General features: G+C 41.0%; 1 protein-coding gene across 16 annotated transcripts in view; it reads right to left on the bottom strand.

The window, feature by feature from the left end:
- Window positions 1-25,369, bottom strand: part of AKAP13 (A-kinase anchoring protein 13) — a 216,021-nt gene that overhangs the window by 8,996 nt on the left and 181,656 nt on the right. For all 16 annotated transcript variants that reach the window (XM_075764737.1, XM_075764735.1, XM_075764733.1 and 13 more), the window contains 15 exons: window positions 20,902-20,944; window positions 19,509-19,614; window positions 14,527-14,698; window positions 11,285-11,352; window positions 10,370-10,436; window positions 9,058-9,193; window positions 7,996-8,108; window positions 6,904-7,050; window positions 6,035-6,285; window positions 5,285-5,410; window positions 5,063-5,180; window positions 4,277-4,525; window positions 1,954-2,030; window positions 401-582; window positions 236-318 (listed from right to left, as the gene is read on the bottom strand). In XM_075764737.1, the coding sequence (XP_075620852.1) occupies window positions 236-318; window positions 401-582; window positions 1,954-2,030; window positions 4,277-4,525; window positions 5,063-5,180; window positions 5,285-5,410; window positions 6,035-6,285; window positions 6,904-7,050; window positions 7,996-8,108; window positions 9,058-9,193; window positions 10,370-10,436; window positions 11,285-11,352; window positions 14,527-14,698; window positions 19,509-19,614; window positions 20,902-20,944 (1,938 nt within the window). The remainder of the gene's footprint in view (window positions 1-235; window positions 319-400; window positions 583-1,953; window positions 2,031-4,276; window positions 4,526-5,062; window positions 5,181-5,284; window positions 5,411-6,034; window positions 6,286-6,903; window positions 7,051-7,995; window positions 8,109-9,057; window positions 9,194-10,369; window positions 10,437-11,284; window positions 11,353-14,526; window positions 14,699-19,508; window positions 19,615-20,901; window positions 20,945-25,369) is intronic.

Consider the following 25,369-nt stretch of genomic DNA (forward strand, 5'->3'; position numbering starts at 1 on the left):
TGATACAACCGTACCCTGTACAATCCTGCACAGCAATGGCACCCAGCAGGCTCAGAAAAAAACCAAAACCAAAATGCAAGCAAGGTGAGGTGCAAACAAGGATTGCAATTATTTGCTGGATGCAGGATTCTCACTCCTTTGAAAAACATCATAGTTCAATCACAGAATCCAGCACAACCATTTCTGTAAATTTTTCAAAAACGGCTCCCCAGCTCTGTCCCCGGCAGGATTTTACCTTTCAATCCTCTCACTTTTGCGTCCGACAATTTCTTTTCAAACTCAGACTCACAAGGGACTCCTTCGTCTTCATCTTTATCCCTGGACAAAAGAGATGTCTCAATTACTACCAGAACATGATTACGTGCACTACCTGCCTTGCAAGAACAGCTTAGTAGCTTACATGGTGTTCATTGTGTCTTGAATGATCTGTATCCAGCCGTTACGCTCTTCTTTGGAGCTGGCATGGACTTCCACCATTTCAGGATCTTTTACACCCATACTGATCAGGAACAAACCCTTCTCTTCATGAGCCACTTCTCGTACGATCAGCTTCTTCAGAGAGATCACAGTGGATTTCTGGTCCTTCAGATGGAAAGAAATAGGTGAGGAGGATGAAGAGGACTAGTTCCCAGATGCAAACTAGCATTCAAAAGGTCCCAATAACCGTACTGCTACTTCTCTCAGGTTGTAAACATTTCCTGAACCTATTGGCTAGTTAAAAAAAAAAAATCATTTTAATAGATTCAAAGAACAGGGAAGAGCTTGCTTTCCTTCATCATTTCTGTAGGAAAAGCAATTTCACCTTGTTCTATTTCAACAAAGAATTAATTCAAAATTGACTTTGTGGTTTTGCAAACTCTACCATATTTTGCTCTAACCCCAGCACACCTTTGATCTCATCTCTTCCTGCCCACACTCTGTCATTAATATCACAGCTCCTTAAACTTAGTGCAGCTTGCTAGCACCTGCTTCACACGCATTATCTTCACAATTTCTCCCTAGATGGAGTAACACCTTGTTTTCAAATCCCACAAAACCCCTGCTGTTCTCAGAAGCTCATAGTTGACTCCTATGATGGAGAAGACTTGTGTGAAAGATGACGTGCATTGTGTGCTATGGTCTCTGCGTAATCAGCCTGCTTGGTTAAAACATCCCGTTGCTGTTGTGTCATCTGCATATGAGTCAGCCCCTTTGTGCATTTCACAGGATGCTGCCACTGAGGCGATTTGGTAGTGGTTCACTAGCAGCACTTGTGTGCAAATCAGCTCCCCCTGTGCAGGGCACAGCCTCTGCAGATCATTGGTGGAACTGGAATAACAAATTACCAGCTTTCAAAATGTTCAAAGAGTACAAAGGTCACAAGGTTTAGCCAGTCTAGACCATGCCTGCAAGGTACAGCCCCAACTGACTCAATTAGGTACCAGGTTTTCTTCGGCAGGTCAGTGTGACTAGCCCCTTTATGAGGCCTGCCTTCAAAAGCTAATGTTTTTGGTCTTGTGCATTACAAATATATTCCTCTGACACTTATTTTCAAGCTGTTCTGTTGAATTTACTGCAGTGGCATTTCACCTCCTTGCCCGCCACCATAGCTCACAATGTATTAGGACACTTCCTTCTGCTAAGACTCATTTTTACAATGTTTTCATTATCCCATTGCCCCCTCCCACCCCAATCACTGCTCCAATTTGCACAAACTGAAAAGCAGTAGGTGTATGAAGTGATAGGCAGGTTTTCAAGGCCAATTATCAGCTGTGCCAAGGCACTGCAGAAAGGGGAGGTGGAGCACGAAGACATGCTTTCCTATCAAAAAGAACGGAGTCTGCTTAGTGAATGAAAATGTTGTAAGCAAGAAAATAAGTTTTTTTAGCAGGCAATGGCTGGCTTCGCTGCACAACATACCATCAAGGGTCTCTCACATAGAAAAGGAAGGAGAAGAAAAGGCTGAAGTCTTACCAGTGAGGCAAAGACATACTTCTGGTCCTTCTCCTGAAGGAATACGAGCACGTCAGAGAGGAGAACAGCCTGGACTTCTGCAAAAGAAAAAGCATACCAGTGCAGTATAACCACGCAACCCACCCTAAAATAGATTTCTTTTAATAACACCAGTGCTGGGAAGCAGTAGGATTGGTTTTGCAAATCCTGGAAGCAGGCTCAACGTCCCAGTTAGCAGGAAGAGCAGGGGCAGCTCCTGCAGATGCCGGGTCAGGTTAGCTCTGAACTGACTTTGTGTGAAGCAGAACACAACAGCACCCGGGAAACCTGCAGGATTTTCTCTCATCTCTCAGAGCAGGGGTGCTCTTCTTCAGCCACATGCTTTCTAACAGTTAAGGACATGGGCAAAACAGCAAAAGCTAGAGACGCTTACTCAGTACAAGCACTGTTTTCTCAAACAATCAATATTTTAGCCTTCAAGCAAAATATCTGCACAGGAAGTTTTGGGTTTTATGGTTCTCTTGATGAGTGGTTTGCGGAGTGTAAATTATCATGCAGTAACAACATTTGTCAGCTGCTGTTTCTTTCCCAGGAAATACTGACTTCAGGAACCACCACAAATTCTGCTCACAGACAAACACAACTCTTGCCCGCTCCAAGGGGAGCCGACAGAGTCTGCGCAAGATGCAGACGTGACTTACTTTCACGGGAGAAGGAAGCACAACATCAAGCCAACAGAGGATTTTAAATCAGAATACAGTCTTTTCCCAGAGTACACGTACAGCTTTCCAAGTCTCCTAATGACACATCATAAAAGTTGCACAGCAACTACCAAGTATAACGCCCCACCCAGAGCCCTCAGTACAAAGAGGTTTTGTGTAATGTACTTGGGAAATCTTGTGACAGAGAGGAAGCAAACCAAAAAGTTAAATCATCCCGTGGGTAATTCCTTCCATTCTGTTTTGGGAAGATGGGATCCATTCCAGATAAAAGAACCACCAAAATTTAATTAAAGCTGAAAAATGAACCCAAAGCTCTGGGATGTTTGCAAAAGTCAGCATTCAACTCCGTTCCTCTCTATCATCTGTGCACTCTGCAAGAGGGGAAATGCTAAAAGCCTCAAAGAAAAGTTCTTCCTATACTTCTCTGTGCCCTATTTCAAATCTTGCAAAATAGCCTGGATGTATGAACTAGCTACTCTCTCCCTGGGCTCTGCAGCTTGTCTCCAGGACCTGCTTTTGCTGGGAGCTTGCACTACAGATGCAGGTATGTTTATGCATTTCTATGACTTAGAAATGCAAATACAGCCTGTACTTATCACAAGATTTCACAACAGCAGCGTAACTTGCTTCACCCACCATCTAAAGTCAATAGTAATCTTCCAGCATCTGTAAACTTCCTCTTTCTAAACCATCAAAATAAATCACACCCGATATGGAATGTCATGTTATCACTGCCTCCCTGCCCAGCACGGCACCAGGCTACCAGTCCCCATTCATGCCCAAGTACACTGGTTTAATCAGCTCATACTGGGAGCAAGAGAAGGAAAGCCCAGCCTTCCTGCCAAGGCTGAGACACTGCCCTGTCTGCTCTTAGCCTTCAGTTGGGACCACAGTAGTAGTTTCTTGGGAGATTTAGTGCTTAATTCAGCAAAGAACTTCAGTGGTCAGCAGAGCACAGCACCTGAGAAAAACTATTTCCACCTGATGACAAAAAAAAAAAGGCAATTTAAGAAGACATCAACCAAGCAAGAAGCAGCTGCAGGGACACCAGAGCCTTTTCTGAAGAGTTTGCGTCAGCAGCTCAAGAGGTTCAAGAGCAATGAATGCCTGAGACACCTCTCTGGAGTTCCAGTGAAACTGGACAGCCCTACTGCGACCTTAGAGCAAAGGAAAGGCAGCACTGCTGGCGGGCAGAGCCACCCGGAAGTTGAGGTCAGGTTTCGGATGCAGCAAGCACGCTTCCTGGAACTGCTGCACACGCGCATTGTGGCACAGAGATCTGACTCACTACTCTGGGCAACTGCAGCCCCCATCGCGTCGTCCTGGCCCAAAGGATCCTCCAGCAACTCCACTCCTTGGCTGACAAACCAAGGTGCTGCTGCAACCCAAGCCTTCAGCAGGCATGCAGTCACCAGGAGGAAGAGCAGCTAGCTATCACTCCAGAAACAATGTGAGGAATCGGAAATGCTGCGGTGGGAAGTATGTAGCACAGGGAAAGCTGCTGTCAAAATCTCTCAAAGCAGAAGAATAAATAAAGGCTGAAGACACCAATCTGAGGACTATTCCTACATCCAGAGAGGGTGAGCTGTAGCCTTGCCTGGCAGAAGGCAGGATAATCTTACCTTTTAACCGGCCAGCTGCATTTTTCAGTGAAACAGGCCCATCTCGGATGAGCTTCCGATGCCTCAAGTCCTCTCTTGCAAACATCTGGCCACTCTTCATCCTCATGATGGACTTGCTATCTGTCCGGTTGTAAATCTCACCAAGACGCATTTTCTTTTCGTAATTGCTGACTTTGCTATTGACTGCAGCGATCACATCTTTAACAAGGTTTAATGACTGAGTCAGGTCTTCATGTTCCACTTCATTTTCTTTGAACAGAAAGAGAAATACTTCGATTCACTTCATCCTGGCGGACTCAGCTTCCTGATTTTACTTCCTTCCTTCCTCTTCTCCCTCTCAAATTCCCACATTAAAACTTCTTAATACTTTCCTGAGACAGGCTGCGTTTTTTCCTCCTTAAGGAGAATTTCACAGAACCTTTCACATATACGGTTGAGGTTAAGGACTATTCCAATACACTTTGTATATGAGACAGTATAGATGAAATGTACAAATTAACCACATATTTTACCCATTACCAAAAACAGCAAGCTGGGAGACTTTGGCATCTGAACATGTTGTTCCATAACTAGCTAGAGACAGACTTATAACAACTAAATCAATGCACCCGAATAACTAATGCTAAATAGAGATATGAAACTGAGTTGCGTCATTACACTGGTGTGAGACAACGACAACTGAATTAGTCGGTCTATTCTAAGAAAATCTGCTTCAGCTGAAAAGGATCCAAGAAATTTACACCAGAGGAACAAATACACACTTGGAATAGAGGAACTGGTCCCTACCTTTGGTGTACTGCAGAATCCTTTGTAAAAGGACCGGGTACTTTGTGATTCTCTGTGTTACCAACAAGATACATTCAGAAATCCCAAGACGCCTCACCAGGGAGCTGCTCATTTTTTTCTGAGGAGCAAAGATGAACATTTCAGTTCTGTAGCAAAACGCTCACCAGAGTGCAGAAAGAACATACTTTTTCCATTGACTATGTCTGTTCTACCAGGTCCTACCTTGACAAATGCCTGAAACCGCTTGTCCTTTGCGTACAGATCTTTGAAGTTATTTACTGCCTCATTGTGATGCCCACAGAATTTCCCATATGTTTTCTTCATTCGCTCGGCATTCTCACCGGAGAACTGCAAGACATGAAACACAGAGGTCCAATTTGCATGGAGCTCCTGGCGTGATATCCCAGCAGTGCCTGCCAGTGTCTGTAAAGAACTTGATGAAAACAAGTTACTCCAAAGCATCCTAAACCAAGCAAGCAGATCTCTAGAAAGTAAAGAGCTGAGTTTGGGACTTGCACCGAGTTCACACTGCAAAATTTGGGATTCTACCTCACAGGGATTAAAAGCCAACAACAACAAAGTCAAGACAGACAAAAAGAAGAAGGGAGAAAGCACAGATAAAGAACAGTAAAATGACCCACCCGAAGTTAAATAGCAGGTCAGTAACTCAGCCAAGAAACACATCGGGCTTATTTCGCTGTGGGCTACTGCCTACCCTCAACGCTACGGGTCAAACCATTCTGTGCCTGTCAGGGAATGCTTCTCCTCCCATGATATAAGCAAAATGAATTTTCATCATTAGACCTTCCTCAGAAAGAACAAAAAGTGCTTCAAAAAGCAAAGGTGGAGATTTTTACATGTCTGAAGAGTGCCATCAGCTGTGGTTATCTAACAGGCATAAACAGGAGGGAAAGGAAGAGTGCCTGGTTTCCAGCTGTGCTCTCAGAAGTGCAAGCATTTTCCAGCACTTACTTGATTCACCAGGATGTCACCTATCCTCTTGATAACAAAGTTCTTTTCACTTTTGTCTGCCAATGACTCCTTCTTCCTTTCCAGAATCCGCTGGAAGAAGTGACTGTGGATATGCAGCAAGTTTTCCAGGCAGGGAAAGATCTTGTCCACAACTTGTTGATCGTACTGCAGTTCCTTTAACATCCCTGCACTGTATACATCGTTCATGATCTTCAGGGTGCGGACATGATGCATTTCTGTCTGCATTAGCTCTGTATAGGATGAGGACAAGGTCAAAAACAAGGTCACTGTAGAGTACATGGGTGTACAGTACAATGAAAAGCTGCCATTAGAAAGTTCTTCCATAATTGGGCTTCTTTAAGTGGCTTCAGAAAATTTAATGTCAGGTATTTGAAATATCAATAGTTTCATGTGTGGGAGAAACAGGGAGACAGAGGAGTTACACAATAAAGAGCTTTGGACGTTGCTGCTGAGGTCTGAACCTTCAGCACTGTTATCTGCTCCTTCCTAACACCTCACTGCTAGCATCAACGTAGTGTGCTTTTGCCATACAGTATGGCTGTTGCATCCAGCAGGAAAAGACTTCCTAGCTCGTTGCTCTGCTGGAATGGAGTTCAAATGTCATCAGCAGACAAATGAGAGGCAATTTCTGGGGTTTTTTTGATGGCCTCCAGATATGTGAAAGGCAGAAAGAAAGCTTTGACAGAATACATCATGTTTCTGAGAACTTCAAGAATGAGACTTTGGCTTCTGAGGAAACCAACTCAACGTTCCTGTTCACTGACCTAAAGCTTCCCAAATCCATGTGTCTGAGTATATCAAGAAGCTATCTACAATGAGTGAAAAATTAAGATGCAGGCGCCTCTCACCGTAAATGACATCTTGCCGTTTGACAACATCTTTGTTTTGCTGCTGTAGGAATTTGCTGTCCACTACTTGGCTCCAGGACTCTGCCTCCAGCTGCTTGGAATCTAATTCCAGGTCTCCCATCAGCTGTCCTTCGTTCATGTCTGCACCTTCACAAAGCAATGTAAATGCCATTAAGATGTGGGTAACATCTCGTTTGAGATTCCTGTCTATTCATTTAGGTTTAGGCTTTCTCTGTCATACCAGACACCACACACATTCTCGTTTATGGACACAAAAGTGATTATATGGAATTACACCACCTAAGGACCAGATTATGAAAAGCACTTTTAAAAGTTATTTGCTAGTTGCACAAAACTAGTTCACGATTTTCACATAGACCAAATTCTAGCTCAGATAAAAGATAATGGATTCTTTATCTGCAATGCAACAACATTGCAGCTAAATTAAAAACTGCAACACATATGCACATATATATCTTTAAGAAAGATTGCTCATTTATGCAGGAACTGGGAAATTTTCTCTTTTCACCCTGAGCATGTCTTTGTTTAGTCCTTAATAAATTAAAAGCATTCTGCTCTTTTCAGGTAAATATTGACTAAGATGTAAAAATACTGATTATATCCTAAAAAAGTACCATATATAAAAGTTATTTAAACTTAAGAAATGAATTTAACTGACTGCACTTTCAAACTCACAAAACTAAACAATACATTTCTTCCTTTCCCACTCTAGGAAAAATAAAAAACACAAGACATCAGCATGAAAAAGGCGAGAGTGCAAAACCTGTGGCTGTATGAATGGGCCAGAGGTGCAGAATGAAAGAGGAAATGTTTGTTCCTGAGTTAAATTCCAAGTAACTCAACTGTAACTGAAACCTTCTAAACGCTTTCCCACAATTCAGCAACCTAAAGAAATTACTATGTGGGGCTTTGTTTTAGTGTATCATACTAATATTCTAAGATTAAAGTAAAAGCACTTGAATTGTCCATTAAAAAGGAAAACACTTGCTGAAATGCCAAAATGGATTTTCTATTTCTGGAAAGCAGCACTGAGACCTTCCTATTACTGTAAACGCCATGGGGAGCTCTTACCTTCGTCAACCAGTGACTCCATGGATTCATTCACCCGGCTGATTTTATGTAAGGAGTCTGTTGACTGCGACAGGAATTTCCAAGTGTGTAATAAGCTGTCATCGTTCCCAACTCTGCAGAAAAACAGAACACAGAATATCACTTATGACATAAAAACCCAGCCAAACTTACTTTCAAATACACAGAAAAAATGCATTTTAAATATGAATTGAAAACCAAAGCAAGCATTGCACAGTTAGGTACAGAAATGTACTTTTATTAATTGTTTTCTAACCACCCATTGAGGCTCAACAAGCTGTAAGATCTACAGTTCTAAGTGACAGTGCTTCTGCTATAAAGAATCACTCCTGAGGTTCTATGGTTTGGATAACTCCTTTTCATTTTACAAAAATTTCCCATCCTCATTGTCCTTGGTGCAAGCAGTGCAAAAATGCAACACAAAAGGCTATCTTTATCACTAGCCCTGAGAAAGATCAGAAAAATGGACTGAAATAAGTTTCACCATGAATAGCCAGGGCATATAAACTGTCCAGAACATGCCAGTCCATGCTCTTGCCCTGTGTGTAGAACTGCTTGATACACACGTAATGTAGTAACTATAAATTAGATTTCCTTCTATGATTTTTTTGGAATTAATTATGGACAATGCAGTACTGAAACACCACGAGGACTGCACCTCTGTTCCTCCACCCTATTGTTATGGACACAAAAATTAATACTATATCTGAGCCGCAGATGTGTGCTTGCACAGTACCCAGCCCAAAGCAAGGGAATTTCCTCCTGGAGCCCAGAGCATCTCTGTGAAGTGGCCTTGAATATAAGCAGGCCAACTCAGATGCCTCTGAACTCATGCCATAACTAAACTAACCCAGACAATCTGATTGTGCAGAAGACAACTGATGGTATCACATATAATATGGGTATTTCTGGTTTTGTGATTCTCTTTTGTACCTTTAACACAAATCACAGTATATGAATTTATTTTTAATGAGATCTGAACTGCTCTATGCTCGCAACGTCAGATGATACACACACACTCATGCGCGCAGGGAGAAACCTTACCCTGCAATGTTCTGTATTGAGACACTTTTTGAAAGTGCCGTAGTCTGTTGTGATCTCCTGTTATTGAATATTGAGGTTATGGTGTTTTCATCAGGAGCAAGTATTGCAGAGCGAGGGCGCTCCTTTGGTTGTGAACCTGTAAGGGAAGTGTCAGAGAAAAGTCAGCTCACGCAATCATGTTCTTAACTGCGACGATGATGATTTAAAGAAGCCAGGCTCTAAAATTCACTTCCTTTTCTTTCTAGAGTCATCACCAGGATATCTCAGCTGTTACAAACAGCCGTAAAAAGGGAAGAGCATCGACCCCTGCGCAGATCTGACTGCATTGCACTGCGCTTAAAAGATCTGGGTGGGAGCTGCAAGTCCAGAAACATATGCTTGCGGAACTGAATTTAATTTTATTTGATAAATAATCACATGTAGCAATCTACTATGTTGCTTTTTCATTTCCCTGGGCCTATGATTATATATATCTTCCTGCTTCTGCTTGAACTTTTTGAGATAGGTTTCTCTATTAGTACATACAACAGAGAAATGCTAATCCTTATTCATTATACTGTCACATACCTTTAACTAATCTTTTCATATTAATTCCAGATTTTCTCTTCTTTAGATGCATGTCTGTTTTCTGGAGCGATACCTCTGAATTTCATGAGAAATACCACAGTGAGTACCTCTGTATCATATAGTGTGGTTCCAAGCTATCACTAAATAAGCTTATCAAATCATGGCACTACAAAACCCATGTGGGGTATTTCACTCTTATTCTTTGCCCTCGGTCACACTGGGTAGCTCCGCAGTACAGCGTATATCTCAGTGCAACCAGGAAAAGTCTGTCATTCAAAATTAAACTTTCTGCTTTTACTACCTCAAAGCATAAGACTATTTAATTAAAAGAAAAAAATGTATTTTGAACAAGCATCCTCTCCACTTGCAATCTTAATTTCTGTGAACATAATACTCATAGTTGGATTCTTTCCAATGTCAGACACCCATGGACATAGGCTGTGTCTTCCAGATTTTGTGGACTTATCAGCTGTAGGCCTTCAGCAAGCTCCAGTCAAGTAGTTAATTCTAAATCTGACTTTACATTTGCTTAAAGCTACATGGACGCTGCAGAAGTGGATGAACTCTGTGCAACTTCAGTACAGCTTCTGAAATCTCAAACATTGCTTATCATGCACAGAAGATGCTCTCATCCCTGCTTTGTTGAATGCCTATCTTTCATAATATCGAATATTAGTTGTCAGAACAGTTAAGAACAGCAGATACGGACCACCACCAAAGCAGAGGGCAAGGAAAATTTTCTTACTTTTGTTTCTCATGGTTACTGTGGGTAATGAAGAGGTATCATGGGCCTGCAGCATCCCTCTCTGCGGCTGAAAGAAAAATGAAATTCACTGTAATTTCTTCCTCCCTTCTCCCATCAGGCTGTGACACATAACTAAAATAAAAAAGCTATGTTTTTTCTAAATCTTCTTAGAACAGATCAGTTGTTGGCTATATGCATATTTTTTATATATATATATACACACACACACATATATGTATGAACACACACATGCTTCCCCCCCAGTTGCCATCAATGAAACGTGCAAAATAACAGATGGAGAACTGTGCAGCAAATAGGAAAATGAGAACAGAAACTGCTGACAATACTGAAGAGAACTGAGAATTGTAAATTGTATAAACATTAACTAGCTTGGAGAACCATACTGCAGAAGCAGTTCCTCACATTTGGGGCAAGCACAAATTCTGCGCGTTCCTCATAAAAAACACACATATTTAATAGTTTTCATTATGCCTTATATACACATGGTGCTGCATTATAGGATGCAGCATTTGAAAATTAAGAGATAAGGCATTTAAGGGTGCTGGACACCCCTGAATTTTGCCAGTGAAGTGGGTTTTTTAAAATTGAAACATAGGACAGACCATCTCACCACGAGGTCCCTGTGTACTGCAGGGAACAACACATGGAATTTGCTGCCAACAAACACCCCGTGGCGCCGACCCGGAGCATTCACGGAGTCTCAGGGACAACTACTGTATTGACATGTGGCTCTGGAGAATTTCAGGAGAGCCCAGAGAGAAATTATTCACAGGGGCTGAAGTACTTTCCAACAAGCTGGAACCTTTGGGATGTACGGTAGAAGATGTTATATATCTGCATGCTAAATCATTTAAACTTTTTTGTTTATTCAGAAAAGTAGATGAAATCTCTTACCTTCATTTTGACCTTTGCACAGGAAGCAAAACTCTCCTTACAGCCTTTGTGAACAATTGCATTGCAGTCTGTCAAAAGTAAAAAAAACAACCACCAATTAAACAAAACCCCCACAGTAAACAGGTCAGTTTTTGCCGTTTGTCATCTGAACTGTTATCTTGCACAACTGAGAATTACAACTTTCAGGCATCATTGTGGTTTACATGAGTAGCTACAGATACTGAGAAACAGGCTGCTTTCCTGGATAATTAGCCCTTTGTTTGTTAACAAGATTTCCTCATGGAATTTAACGGGAAATTCTGTTTAAAAATCAATGCAAGGTTGAGTCACCAGGGTCCTAATAGGTCTTTAAAAAAAAAGAAAAAAAAAAAAGAAAAAAAGAGAGTCATTCCTCTGAGAGAAAAAGTAAGCTGGAAAGCAGATGTAGGAGACAGAAACCAATTGCCAATTATATTTTCTCTGAAAACACAAATACTGTTCTTATCAAGACGAGGATTATAAGATTCAAAAGACAGGAAAAGCACATGGAAATTCATTTACATAAACTCAGACCTGTCAGTACAGGAACCAAGTGCCACTGTACTACAGAATTATCAGAAAAAAGTAACAGGAGCACCTGCCAGGTGACCGTGCCCATGAGGTTTGGACTTCCTGCTGAAAACTAGACTGAAGCCACTGTTTTGGTCCAAAACTACAACATTTACCAGTGCAAAGAGCATCATTCCTTAACACCACCCTTTACTGCATATACGCTGGAGCAAAAGCATGTATTCTTTTGCTCCATATTCTTTTTTGGAATATCCTGAGTCTGCCCATGATCTCTGCCAGCAGATGATGATTAAACCTGCTTTTTTCATAATAATTGATAACTGGGATTGTGATCTTAAAGGTCTTTTCCAACCTAAATGATTCTATGAAAGATCACAACTCAAATGCTCTCAGATGAGATTCAGCAGCTTAGAGAAAACCTGTTGTTTCCACTCATGAAAACACATATTCACACAGATCATGAATCATATTTTAAGTGTACATTGCACTGTAAGCATATAGTTCTGAATTATTTCTAGAAGAAATAGGAAAGGAAAAAATTCCACGCCCAGAATGACAAAATAAGCTCACATTCCTGAAATTTCTTACATTTGGGCCTACTTAATAAAAGCCAGTAATAATTCTGATATACTGAGAGAGGTAAGGTTAAGGCCATAGGGCGTTGGTATTCTGTTGATGTCTCACAATTCCTGTGCAAATTCCGTGAGACAGAAGAAACAAACCTGCATGCTCTTGCAAAAGCCCACGAGCAGTATCATTTTTCAGATCAAACAAGGAAGAGAACATGCTTCTGGTGCATGGAAAGAGGCAGGGAGACAATACAGAATCATTAAAGTCACACTCAAGCCTTGAAAGCCCCAAGACAGCTCTTTAGTATGTACCATCTAGCACTAAAGCGTTTTGATTTTTGAGATCGAAAAATCTGGTTTCAGTGACTTTATTCCTCCAATCCAACTCTTCACCAGGCAGGAAGTTACTCTGACTCCTCTATATCATTAATAATATAAAACCCCAAAAAGCTTCTTTCCTCCATCACTGATCATAAAAAATAAAAAAGACCAGGCAGACCACTATTAAAAATTAGGATTTTTTTACTTGCCCATTTGTTTTAGAGCATGCTAAATCTTTCAGCACTGACTACCTGTTTCAGGAAGCTGGGGGCGTCATTGAAAAGTTCAGGCATTGATTTAAAATGATCCAGCACTTTAAAAGGCATTAAGAAAAAGTCATCCACAGGCGAGACAGAGCAGTGATGGCAGCAGTGAAGCACTGTCACTTCCGTAGGAAAAAAGTCGTCTACAACAGCACAGGAACAACAGAGCCACTGCTGCTGGTTATCAGTCATTTCCAAGACTTTTGATGGCTGATTTTAAGATGAGATGGGAAAAAGGACCACTCTCCGATGTGAACTTACAACCTGGGCCCTGACCAAACCTTCCTTGTGGCATTCATTCTCTGGCCAATGCAGAAAACTTACAATAATTTTCTGTTGTACCTTGAAAAATAAGGAAAGAACGTCTATGCAAAAAACCTATGACGTTATTGGATTATTTTAACTCATTAGGATGTAGAGACTTAAATCGAGATATATTTGATTTTCTAACTGGCTTCAGAAGGTGTTAAGAAAGTGGGGAAAGCTTATAATTGTTGATGTTTTCCATTTCCCATCAGGCTGACAGAGCATGCCTCATGCAAACGACTTCGCTGAAATATCTTCTCTTCCAGGAAACTCAAAACTCCCATTTGGGATTCAGTTGGGTGCTCCTTCCCCTGCTCACTGGCGATGTTTTATACACTGCTTATCTACGAGAACAGAAACAGAGCCTCCTGCCCCAGCCTGGGAGCAATTCCCATACAAGCTTCGACTCATCTCTAGGCTAGTGGAGAAAAACAATATTACTAATCGTGAAGAAGGGAAAGTCCTGAGCTGCAGTGGGAAAAAGACATTTCCTCTGCATATTCTCTAGCTTTGGGTCACTGCATAAACCAGCAACCATTCTGGTCTTGACCACACAAACTGCTGACCTTATCGAGCCACAGGCATGAGAAACCATCTGATAAGAAAAGAGAACAAAATAACCGATCTCACAGAAACCCTCTGCTGTGGTTCCGTTCCTGCCTGCACTGCACTGCACATACTTCACATGCATACAGGTAGTTGCCATTTGACCTGTGATGCAATTTCATAAAGGGAGAAAAGGGTTAGTATTTCTTTTTTGTATCGTGCTGCTCTCACCGAGGGCTCACCAAAGCAGTGTTTCAGAGAACTAAAGCAATATACTACAGGTGGGTGGGATATAAAAAGAAATAAAAGCCATGATCCAAGCTGGCTTTCCCTGATCTCCATCCATCTTAACAAAGCACCTCAGCCCCAAGCCGTAACATACAGCTGAAATAACCAAAGTCCTCCAGCTGACCGACACATCCTAACAAGCACGGGCAGAAAAACCCATGGGATGCTGCAACGTCCAAGCACAGGCTAGGAAAGAGGTTGCAGGACACCTCCTTGCAGCCACAACACGTTTCAGTCCAGCTTCCATAAGGCAACACCCTACTCCATAAATCACTATCTCCAAAATCTCCCTCCCACCTCACATCCTTAAGCAAGAGGAAAATAAAGCGTAAGGTTCGCATTTCTCCTGTCAGATTTCATGAAAAATGAAAGGAAGCGGGGGGGGGAAACCCCAACTTACTTGCACAGTAGTACGAATCCTTATTGAAAGGTTTCATACAGTGGTAACAGGTTGCTTGGGCTACAACAGAAGTTGCAGTGAAGAGATGTCCGTTTAACAGCTTCTTATCTTTTTCCTTCTCCTTGGAATCTTTGTCCTTCTCTTTAGTCTTCTCTTTATCTTTATCTTTTTCCTGCCGAGAGAAAATGAGCAAATGCCTCGTTACTTCGCAGAAATCTATTCTCTAGTTACAAATTCTTCCGTGTTTGCCTTTGGCACTACGACGATATCGATCGGTGCACACCTTAACAATAGTCATGTGTCTGCACAGGTCTGTTAAAAAAATCAGCTTACAGCCCCCGTGGATGTGGATTAACATACTACTGGCTCACACAGCCTTCTGCACAGGTATCGCACCAGCAGAGACCAAAGTGAGTCTGTTCTGAAGGCAACTATTTTCTTCCACCTTTGTTTTATATTTACTTGGTTTAATGACTTACCTCTTCTTCTCCTGGGCTCTCATCAATCTCTTCAGCACTTTGAATAAATTAAAGTATATACACCACGTGTAATGTGTATCGAACTTTCAGCACAGTTGAGTTTTAAGACCAACCCATAAGACTCATGCTTTGCAACTGCATTTTCAATGGAGAACACAAGCTCTTCCTCAGTGCCTGTACGGCATCACTGCCAGAATATTTCAATCTCCGTTTTCCTTCTGACTAGCAATTTTTTCAACAGTTTCATAAACCCCCAACTAACTATGAGAAGCTTTTTGGGGAAATGGGCTACTCAGCTTTGGAAAGATGACAAGCACAGCCAGCTCCTCCAACTTTTAGTAGTTTTTGCTTATCTTTCTATTGCTACCTGAGATAGAAAATGCTAAATACTAAAAATTTGAAACATTTTTCCCTGCAGCCTTTTGTGGATTTGGAATTCTTGCAAACAATTTTTACAGAAAACTCCACAGAAAAATTCCAAATTTGAATTATAGCAACTCCTTGTCTTTCTGTGTACCACTCTAGAAAATGTTTACCATACAATTTAGTTCCAGATCTGCATTTTAACTGTTACAGCAGATTTTATGGCATCTGAAAGAGAAGCTTAACGAGAAATTGGTTAAGGTTTCTGTAAGCTTATCTTGGCATTTTGTTGTTTATATGCCACATGCCTGTTGCTAAATATTGTCACAGAGCAGAGCAGCCCATGCGAGCAACCACCATGAAACAGTTAAAAGAGGTATTGGGCTCTGCAGTCAGAGGGAAAATTCTGAGCCGTTGATGACACACTCAAATAATTAGTAACTCAGCCTAAGGTCTCCCCTCTCCCAACACACCCCAGGCAAAATGCCAGCGTCGAGTGCCTTGCTGCAAAGCCTCATAAACAGAAAGTTGATTTACTGGCCCCAAATACTATTTTGTTCTGCAAATAAGCAAAACCAGGAGCATTATCATATGGAATAATCGTGTCTGAAGCAGAAAACCTGCCAGGAAGAGTCTGCACATCACCACCCCAGGTGAACCTCCACAGCCCCCTCCTCCATCTGCTGACCTGCCCACCTTTAACCGTGTCCAGCCTGGCAGGATTCAAGAACTAAAACTCTGCAGTTTAGTCCCTGGTCGATGGTACCAAGTTGACACCTGAGGTTCTCCTGAAAGGAGATTCATGTACCTCATATTTACCGCAAAGCCCAGTAATTCTAGAGTCTGGAGTAACACCCTGTCTTCATAAAATCATTGTATAAAACATTTTAATAAAAGCTGAACAACCCCAGGGAAAACAGGAAACCGGTGAACCGCTTTCAAGGAGGAAACAGCAAGCTTCATACACGGGATGCCAGCCATACCGCTGAAGATCTCAAAATGAGATATTTTTTTTTTCTGTGACAGTTACTGGAAGTTTTTTTTAACAAAAGGATTGTAAAACCAAAACCATTTTCCTGCACTATCGGAGCTGCCAGTGTGACTTGAAGCATGGCTTCACGGCTGACCCTGCACCGACGCGCACCAACAGACACGACGGGTACCGCAACTCGGTCGCTGGGCCCAAAATAACAGACCGTGCGCTGCAGCAGATCCGGCTCTGAAATAACCACGAAGCTCTTACCTCCCAATTCTTTAGTCCCACTAGCTTCACTGTTATTTGAGGTACTTCAGCAAATGTATTCCATTTTATTGACATCCTTTGCCCAGGGGCAGGAGAGCTGCTCCCCACCAGCATCAGCCCATCGCGACGGCCAAGAGCTGCTAGCACGGCTGGCTGGGGGGTACGGCAGTCAGAGAGTTGAGCAAAAGGGGGAGGGCAGAAAGATTGCTGCTAACTTCCTTGAAGATGATTTTTGTTACTTTGCTACTGCTTTCATCTTGCTCTACCCTAGCTTTCACTGCTTAAAGAAAAAAAAAAAACAAAAAAAAAAAGAAAAAAAGCCAACTAAAAAAATAATACAGGCAGGAAAGGATGGGATTAATATTTCAGAAGTCACAAGATAATATGAGACCAGCCATTGACAAGGCAGAGGGTGGTAAGTCAAACCCTCTGTGATGTTTGGGATATAGAAAAAGTGCATTTTAACATACCTCAGTGTTGCTATGTAGTACTTCAGTAAACAAAGTGCTGCAGAAGATTTCCCAAACAGAAAAGTTTCATGTGTTTGAGCTCCTCCTGCTCTACAGGTCACAAATACTCCCTGTCTCCTACTCCTTTCAAACGCTTACAACTCTGACTATATACACCCAAATGCTGTTGGTGGTGTAGCACTGCCTAATAACTGCGCAAGTCAAGGAAAAAGAGAAATTACTCATGCTAATTTTTCTGTCGTCATTTCCCAGAAACTCTTTACCAAAATGAAGAAAATTAGTATTTTTATTTACTGACAGAGATGTAAGGATGTTTTAGACTTCACAAACATGAATCAGTGGATGCTATTGATTTCAAGAGATTCACTGATTAATCCCTGAATAGCACAAAGTACATGCCAGACATGGGTAAATTCACAAACTTGTATCAGCATCCCCTCCAGTTTTAGGGGTTTTTTTACATAACCATTTGCACCATTTTTAAAGACTTGTTGCCATTAGTAGGCTCAGATGTGCATTATTTTACGGTTCGTCTTAGAAAACAGTGCATTTCTGAAGGTTTGCAGAAAAGTAAAACCTAATTAGAAAGAAGTTGAAGCCTCTCTCCCTCCTGACAGCCCAGACAGCAGCAGCAATCAACTCTTCCTGTTCAGCTTCCTCTTTTCAAGGTTTGTTGTTTTTCTTTTTAACTCTCACAGGTTTTCATTGGCTGTAATGCTTCTGAGAAATCAGTGTTCCCAAGAATTTTTTGGTCAAATTATTTAAATATACAGCTGAAGCTCTAAAAACGTATATAATGCAAACATTCTACTGCAAGCAGAGAAGAAATTGCAATTTGAATGATATTACAGCTTTTCAGTTAATAAAAATATCAGAACTACTAAAAGCTGCAATTTTTGTAGTGTTGATTATTGTTGAGATTTTTCAGCAATTCTTTTTCGACAATTTCAGACACAATCATGAAATTAGTGAAATCAGACTGCACCTATTTAACAAAGGCAGAGCAAATACCTCAAAGATCCAAACCAGATCTCCTGTACACATCCAGTTCTTGCTTAGAGATTATACACCCAAAGTACAAGAACCAGTTAACGAGTTCCCAGTCTTTTTCACAGGCTGTGCAACATGCTCCACTTCTTGCTAGTAAATGGATTTCCCCCCAACCCCCCCCCCCCCCCCCCCCATTGTACTTTGTAGCAGGGAAGAGCATTATCTTAAAGCTGCTCCGCAGCAGCTCTGAGCCTCTGGTCCCTGCAGGTTGCATCTGTAAAGGCAGATCCATGACAAGGAACTGTGCGTTAGGGATGACTGATCTCACTGCAGCTGGTACCACATTGCAAAGGTGATGCAATCTTCAAAAAATGTGTATCAAAATGTGCTTTGTGCCATTACAGCACAAACCCAGCTACATTAGAGCAACGTGCAGGATGAAACATCAAGTGCTTACATTGGGAAAGGCTAAAATCAGGTCTGCTTGTGCAGATGCAGCGTGACTCGTATGCTTCAGCAATAGACACAATACTCATTATGCCAGTTTTTTCCCCGTTTGTTATTTAGACACTCATCAGAATATGTAATTATGTGTCTCAGGGGCCTTCCAGCAATATTGACCAACATATTAGCTATGCATCATCTAACTATATTACATACATTGTCCACTGTGAGATAAGGTGCTCTTAGCTTCTGTCAGACATGATAAACCAAGGTGAGATTAAAGTAAAAAAATCCAACCAAGCCAAAAAAACTCCAAAGATATATTAATCTTCAGGGGACAATCCAAAGCAACAATAGCCTGTTTGCGTGAAGTATTTTGCATTAATGTAATTATTTCTGTAACCAGTGCTGTTCCCAGGAAATTCAGCTGTGCTGAGCAGCACTTAACCTTCAGCAACTTAAATCCCAGGGTTTCAAGGACCGAAAAAAGGGGAAAACATAAACATTGGCCATCACTAAAGGTCACGGTTTGAGTAACTTCTCCAGCAGTGCACAGGAGCTTGTGACAAAGGTAAAAATAAAAGGAAAACACAACACAGCCTTTGGCAGCCATTCCCTTCTTACAGCTCCTGTCCTCATTTTATTAAACACCTCTCAGGTTCTGTAAAAATTAGACCCATCAATCACTACATGCCGGAGCACAATCTACTCTCCACAATAAATGAAGCTTCATTCGGTGGGGAAGAGAGGCAAAAACATTGCACAGGAAACCTCACCTCAGATGCATTTCAATTTTGGGGTACTAAAATTTCCAGTGTTGCTATTCCCTATTACCCCACCGACAATCCTCCCCTCGCAAAAGGAAGAAAGGAATAAAAAAGAAAAGAAAGTCAAAGACATAAATACCACCCTACGGAAACACACTGAAATACAAAATTCATCTCTGCTACTTATGGGTATTTCACAGCTCTGCAAATCACAAGAAGCACTTACTTTGCTCTTCTTGCTGCTGGACATTTTATTCCTGAGATAGCTGAAGGTGCGACTGACTTTCGTTCCACCTTTACTAGTGTGGACACTGCTGCTCTCTTCAGATACGCTAAAATCAAAAAAGAGAGAAATTGCTTTTATTTTTTTTTCCTCCCAAAGCATCTATTAAATGGATAGATTATGTTTAAAGACCAAATGCATTTACAATCCAATAGAGTCACGGGTTACTTTATGGTGTTATACCAGAGAAGGCAAAGTGAAGATAAAATGCCAATCCAGTAGTTTGTCGTATGTTTCAAGGAATCATTTTATCTGTTTTTAAGCAATTTCCATTCTCAAACCAGGCCATAGCACCCTCTGCTGCTCCTGTGGCCAAATAACTACTAACCAGCTTGCAGCATGGCCAGTGTTGCAGATACACAGTCAGTCTTGGCATTGAATCATCAATATTTCAGATGTGGAGCGGACAGAAAGGGGTAAGACATGCATTCATCCTTTAAAAAGAGATCTCCTTCCAGAGAAAGGCATCTAATGAACTCTGAAAAGGCAGTGAGTGTCTTTAACGGAAACCACACTGTCTGCAAAGCCTCCCCTGAGAAATGAGAATACCAATACTAAGTAATAAAAAGCAATAGTTATTTGTATTGATTTAGGCATTTCGGGGACGCCAGGTATTTTCTGCCAGTCTTTACGTGCAGAAGCTTATGACTTCTTCGGCTTCTATGGAAGAACAAGAAATTACAGAGGAAATTATTATTGAATTAAAGGACAAAGTCTGTCAATAGGAAGTACAATGCAAACCAAAAGCAGAACAACAGAAAGACAAATGAAATCAAGGAGGAGAAACCAGCAGCGAGCAGAGGTGAAGAACCTCCCAGTCACAAAATGAAGCTGAAGCTATTGGAGTGACACAGAGACCAGACACCCAGCTCCTTCGTCCTTCCTCCAGGGAAGCGCTTTTAAAGCTAGCACCCACCAGAAAGGTTATCTCCTCTCTACAGCTTGCAAGGGTGAAAAGTAACATACAAAAACATGATTGGTCTGGCCTTTGTTATAGAAATATAGACAGAATTAACCAAAGGGAGGAACAACTACTTCTTCTAGCATAAAATATAACTCAGGGTAATCTAAAATTGTTCAATAATAGATAATCTGATATAATACTATCTATGAATAAACACAAAACCTTGTTAGAGATAAGACCTAGAAGAGACGTTCGTATTCTATGATCTAAAATATTCTTCAGCCTTTAGATGTACAGGACTGATTTTCACAAGCCTGACACTTGCAATTTCAGCTGAAGCGCACTGGTGCCAGGAAGGCTTTTGGGTGTCCCAACCAGAGCCCACTGCAGGAATCCCACCAGAAGAGACATAGTACCCCCAGAATACTGTACCTCTGAACTGAGGAACCCGGGGGGCCGACGAACACCTGCGTATCTGGAAAAGATTGGAGGGGTAGGGGGGGATGACATGTTAGACTGTGATCTTAGCCCATTGATTTTAAAAACATAGTTTGCATATTTGGACAGTTCAAGAGGAAGGGGAAATGTTTTCCAGAAGTGAGTGTTTAGAATAGGTTTCATGTGCTCAGGGTAAAGCCTGTTCCCTGTATCCTTAGGTGCTCTCAAATTAGATGCTGAGGTGAAAGCCTGCTTAGTATTTTTATCGTTCTTCAGCTATTAAGCAAAGGATGTGCATCTGTTAAATCTGGTGATAAATCAGGGTATCTGAATCAGAACTGCCAATTCAATAACAATAGGTATAAATGAGAATCATTCTGCCACAATGCTTTTATTTATACACCACTAGAAAGAATCTATTGTACAACACATCCGGGTTTCATGTATAAAACTTTTCTGCTTGATAAAATTATAGTTCATTTTCCCATCAAAATCCTGAAGCACTTCATAAAGAGAAGGGAAACAAGGGAAGCCTTATTCTGTTTTCCACAAAACATTACCAGCGCCTAGGGGTTAGTCACACAACAGTGTGCTTGAGGAAAGCCTGACTTTTGACACGAAGCTGAAGCCCTGCCAATGACACAAATTCTCTTTATACCGCAAGAAACCTGCTTGCACAATGCATTTGGAGCAGATTAGGTAGCTGATACCATTTACCAGAACCATCAAAGAATACTGAAAAGTCAGAATGAAATGATCCAGAGGAGAGGGGGCTCTCTCCAGAGTAACTGGGCTTGTCAGGACTCCAAAAAAACCCTCACTACAAGCACTGTTTGCAATCCTATTTGAAGTTCAAGAAGCAGTGTGACTGATCAGTTTATTAGGCTTCTGCATATACATTATAAGAAAAACAGTACTTTAGCTTCAAATTCTGTCAACATATTAAAGCTAAGAGTGAAAGCAAACGAGCCACTTGACATCAGAGGCAAAGATGGTCCTCTAGCCAAAAGCAGTAAGTGCATTAGGAAAAACTGTGCATACAATATTATGCCTTATGATTCTAAAATACACATTTTCCTAACCACTGATTCAAGTGTCAACACAGCCTGAGACAGAAATATCATTTCTTCAGATTGAGAAACTAAAATACAGGCATACCCCATTACCTAATCCCTCCCTGGAGAGATCTCCCTCACAAAATCTTTCATCTAATTAATGATCTATCCCAAATACATCAAAGTTAGTAATACTGTAACATAAAACGAAGCCTACTACTCAATTTCCTGACTCTGCTTGGTTTTTGTATAATATCTACTACCTAAGTGCCTACTAAGATCATACAAGTAATTTACAGACTCCCAACTCCTTGGTTAACACTCCAGTGACTCTGGTTCAGATTTCAGCTCTCGTTTGCTTTCAGCATGGGTTAAGCCTCCTTAGTCTTTCCTTTCTTTAATAGATTCATCAATTCGACTGGATTTAAGTATTGCACAAACCTTTTTGTTTCTTTGCAGTTTCTTTTTCTAACGTAAGAAATATGAACGAACGTTGAATAAAGAGCTGTAATAATTTTATATTTGTGACTGTTTTTCAGCACCTTGAGAAAGTACATTGCATGGGAACTTGAATTATGTACTATTTATCTTTTACTGCAATAGTGTTTTATCTTAAAAAAAGAAGATTCTTGACACTAGCTGGCAAATGGATCCAGACAAAAATCAAGGCGAAAGCCTGTTTATGACTTCATGTTTTAGTTTACAATATAACATCATATGATTGAGATTCTGCTGCAAGCCATAAAGCCTGAGGAGATGAGCACAGAAAAGTACACATTTTCTCACTTTCAGGATTTTTTTTTTTTTTTGGAGTAGAAGGGAGCAAGGAAGGTTTATTTCCACAATTTTTGCGTTTCCTGAACTGAAATGCTAAAACTGATTGCACAGCCCACAAAAGAAATTATTTTTGTTCAAAGGCCAGGACGGCTATCTATGTCCAATGAATCTGGGCTAGCAGCCAGATTTTGGTGTATTTAACTGAACACCTTTTAAGCATCACCCACCAAAATTATTTCGTGTGGTAGCTGGACTTGAAATAGTTCATCAAGTTCCATTATGCAGACAGCAGCGACTAGACTAGGATATTGCAAGCGAAAGAAACCAGCTTGCAACTCCTTAATGCTGGCAGTAATTAAACTTCTGTGGGTCAAGAAATCCAAAGGCTTCATAAGAATTTTCTAAAATGCACAGACTGGCTCATCCAGCCATCTGAAATCCACATCTTAAATACATGATATTGAACAAACTGCAACTAATTCTCCATACTCTAGAGAAAAAGAGGCATGGAGATGTCAAGGAATGGTAACTGAAATGCAAGTGCAATCTCAATGCTAACACATCCATCCTCTCATGAGAAATGAACCGTGAAGATGGGAAAAAATAAACGAACTGGTCTGGGATTACTGCATGAAAAATGCCCATTGCCAAAGCAGTCTTGTAAAAAGCTGTGGCTAAACCAGCCTTCATATAAAGCCACCAGAGTACCCTCAAATATGAAGGAATAAAACACATGTAAAGGAAGCAACATCTTTCTTTGAGACAATATCCGACATGACTTTAAACGCTCATTGGTAACAGCAACATTACTGAGGGAGAGAAGAGAAATACTGGCTAACAGAAATACCCCCCAAAATTGCTATATCCTATCCTGACTATTGGGAATAACTTAACTGGTTGGATGCTTAAAACAAACAAACAAACAGAATTATAAAACCAAACCAACCAACCAAACCAAACAAAAAACCCAAATCCACCAAGAAGTTTAGCTAAGAGTATTTTTTACCATGGGAGCGTGACATCCACACACAGCTGCGTCTTTGCAGCTCACTTTGTGGGGAACATGAATTGTGAGTTTTGCTAAAGGCAGAAGAGAAGGAGAGAGCAAAGGGGAAGGAGCTTAAATACAGAAGTGGGTAGTATCACACCTGGGAAGAGCACAGGACTTTCTTGTAGGAAGGGACAAACCCACAGTGAAGACTGGGAATGGAAAGGAGGAGAATTTAGATACCTACAACATGGATGGTGCAGAGATATTTTTAAATTCAGGAAGCAACCAAAATCTGTTGGACTGGAAAGCAATTTCTCCCATCCCAGTATGGACACGAGGGATGTGGGCTAGTTTCCTTGCCAACTTTTGATTTGAACCAACTAATGTGGATGCTCGGAATTTTCTCTTTAGATAGAGAATTATCTGTTCTGGTTTATTTCAACAGTCTAATAAAACATGCTTAAGAAATAAGAAGCATTTTCAATTATCTTTGATAAGCCTATTTAAAAAAAAAGAGGAGTATAAATTACTTTAATTCAATTTCTGCCTTCTCCTTTTAGCAATGGAGTTTGCAGGAGGAAAAAACTACCATATAACACTCGCCTGTTTCCTAACAAAACTATTCTGATTATAATATCAGGACCTAGATATGAACACCTTGACAATTTAAGGTGTTTGGCTGCAATGTGTGCTTTTTTGCTCAGCAGGGGAACTGTGAAGTTGGAACTAAGATTTTCAGAATTTAGTATCAGGGCTTCTCTCCTCTTCTCCTACTTCCACCGAGCAAAGTACTCGCTGTCACCTATGGACAGCAAGGATCTACCTCTTCTGTTACACACTGTAACAATCTCAAGACCAGTATTTTGGTTTTAATAAAAAGATAACGACTATATTGCTGATCAGAGTGGCAGACGATGACATTTGCCACGTGGATACAGACCAAAACTAACCAGATGAGATGTGATGGTGCTGATGTACAAGACTCTTTGGATTATAATCCTTTCATTCTGCCATTAGTTAGCATTCAGATACAGGCCTAAGATAATATTGCTAGCCATCATGCAATGGAAAGGTTAGTTCAATGTTTGTAAGGTGAAGCCTCAAGGTCTAAAGCAGAAAACCAGATTTCCCTTAGTTTCCACCCATAATGGCTCCAACGCACAGAAAACGATTACTTACTATCCAACTCCTCCTCCTCATCACTGGAAGAAGAGCCAATAGAAAAGAGAGTTTTAGACTTAGGAATGAGTGGAGAGATGCTGAAGGAGAAGGAGATTCGTCTCGATGGTCGAGTCCGTCCCTGGGCTGAGAAGTGGGTTAACAGCAGACATTAGAGCATGCTTGAAAATGCATTTAATAACAAAAAGGAGGGGAAAGCGGCCAAAGCAAACTAAAACCAAAGCAAAGGAAATGTCTGCAAAGCAGCTGGCTTCAGAAAAGGCACAAGAAACAAAGAATTGAGAACGTGCAAATTCCAAAGGATGCAGGTCTTAGCGCATATATCAGTCGAGGTTTGAGGCTTTCTTATCTTTGCTGCCATCTTTTTATAAGAATTCTTAATGAAGACTTACATGTGAACAGTTATTTTCCCCAACAGAACACCAACAACTTTGTGGATCTTTGGACAAAGGGCATCTGC

Source organism: Balearica regulorum, chromosome 12 (assembly GCF_011004875.1).
Source record: "Balearica regulorum gibbericeps isolate bBalReg1 chromosome 12, bBalReg1.pri, whole genome shotgun sequence".
NCBI classification, from domain to species: domain Eukaryota; kingdom Metazoa; phylum Chordata; class Aves; order Gruiformes; family Gruidae; genus Balearica; species Balearica regulorum.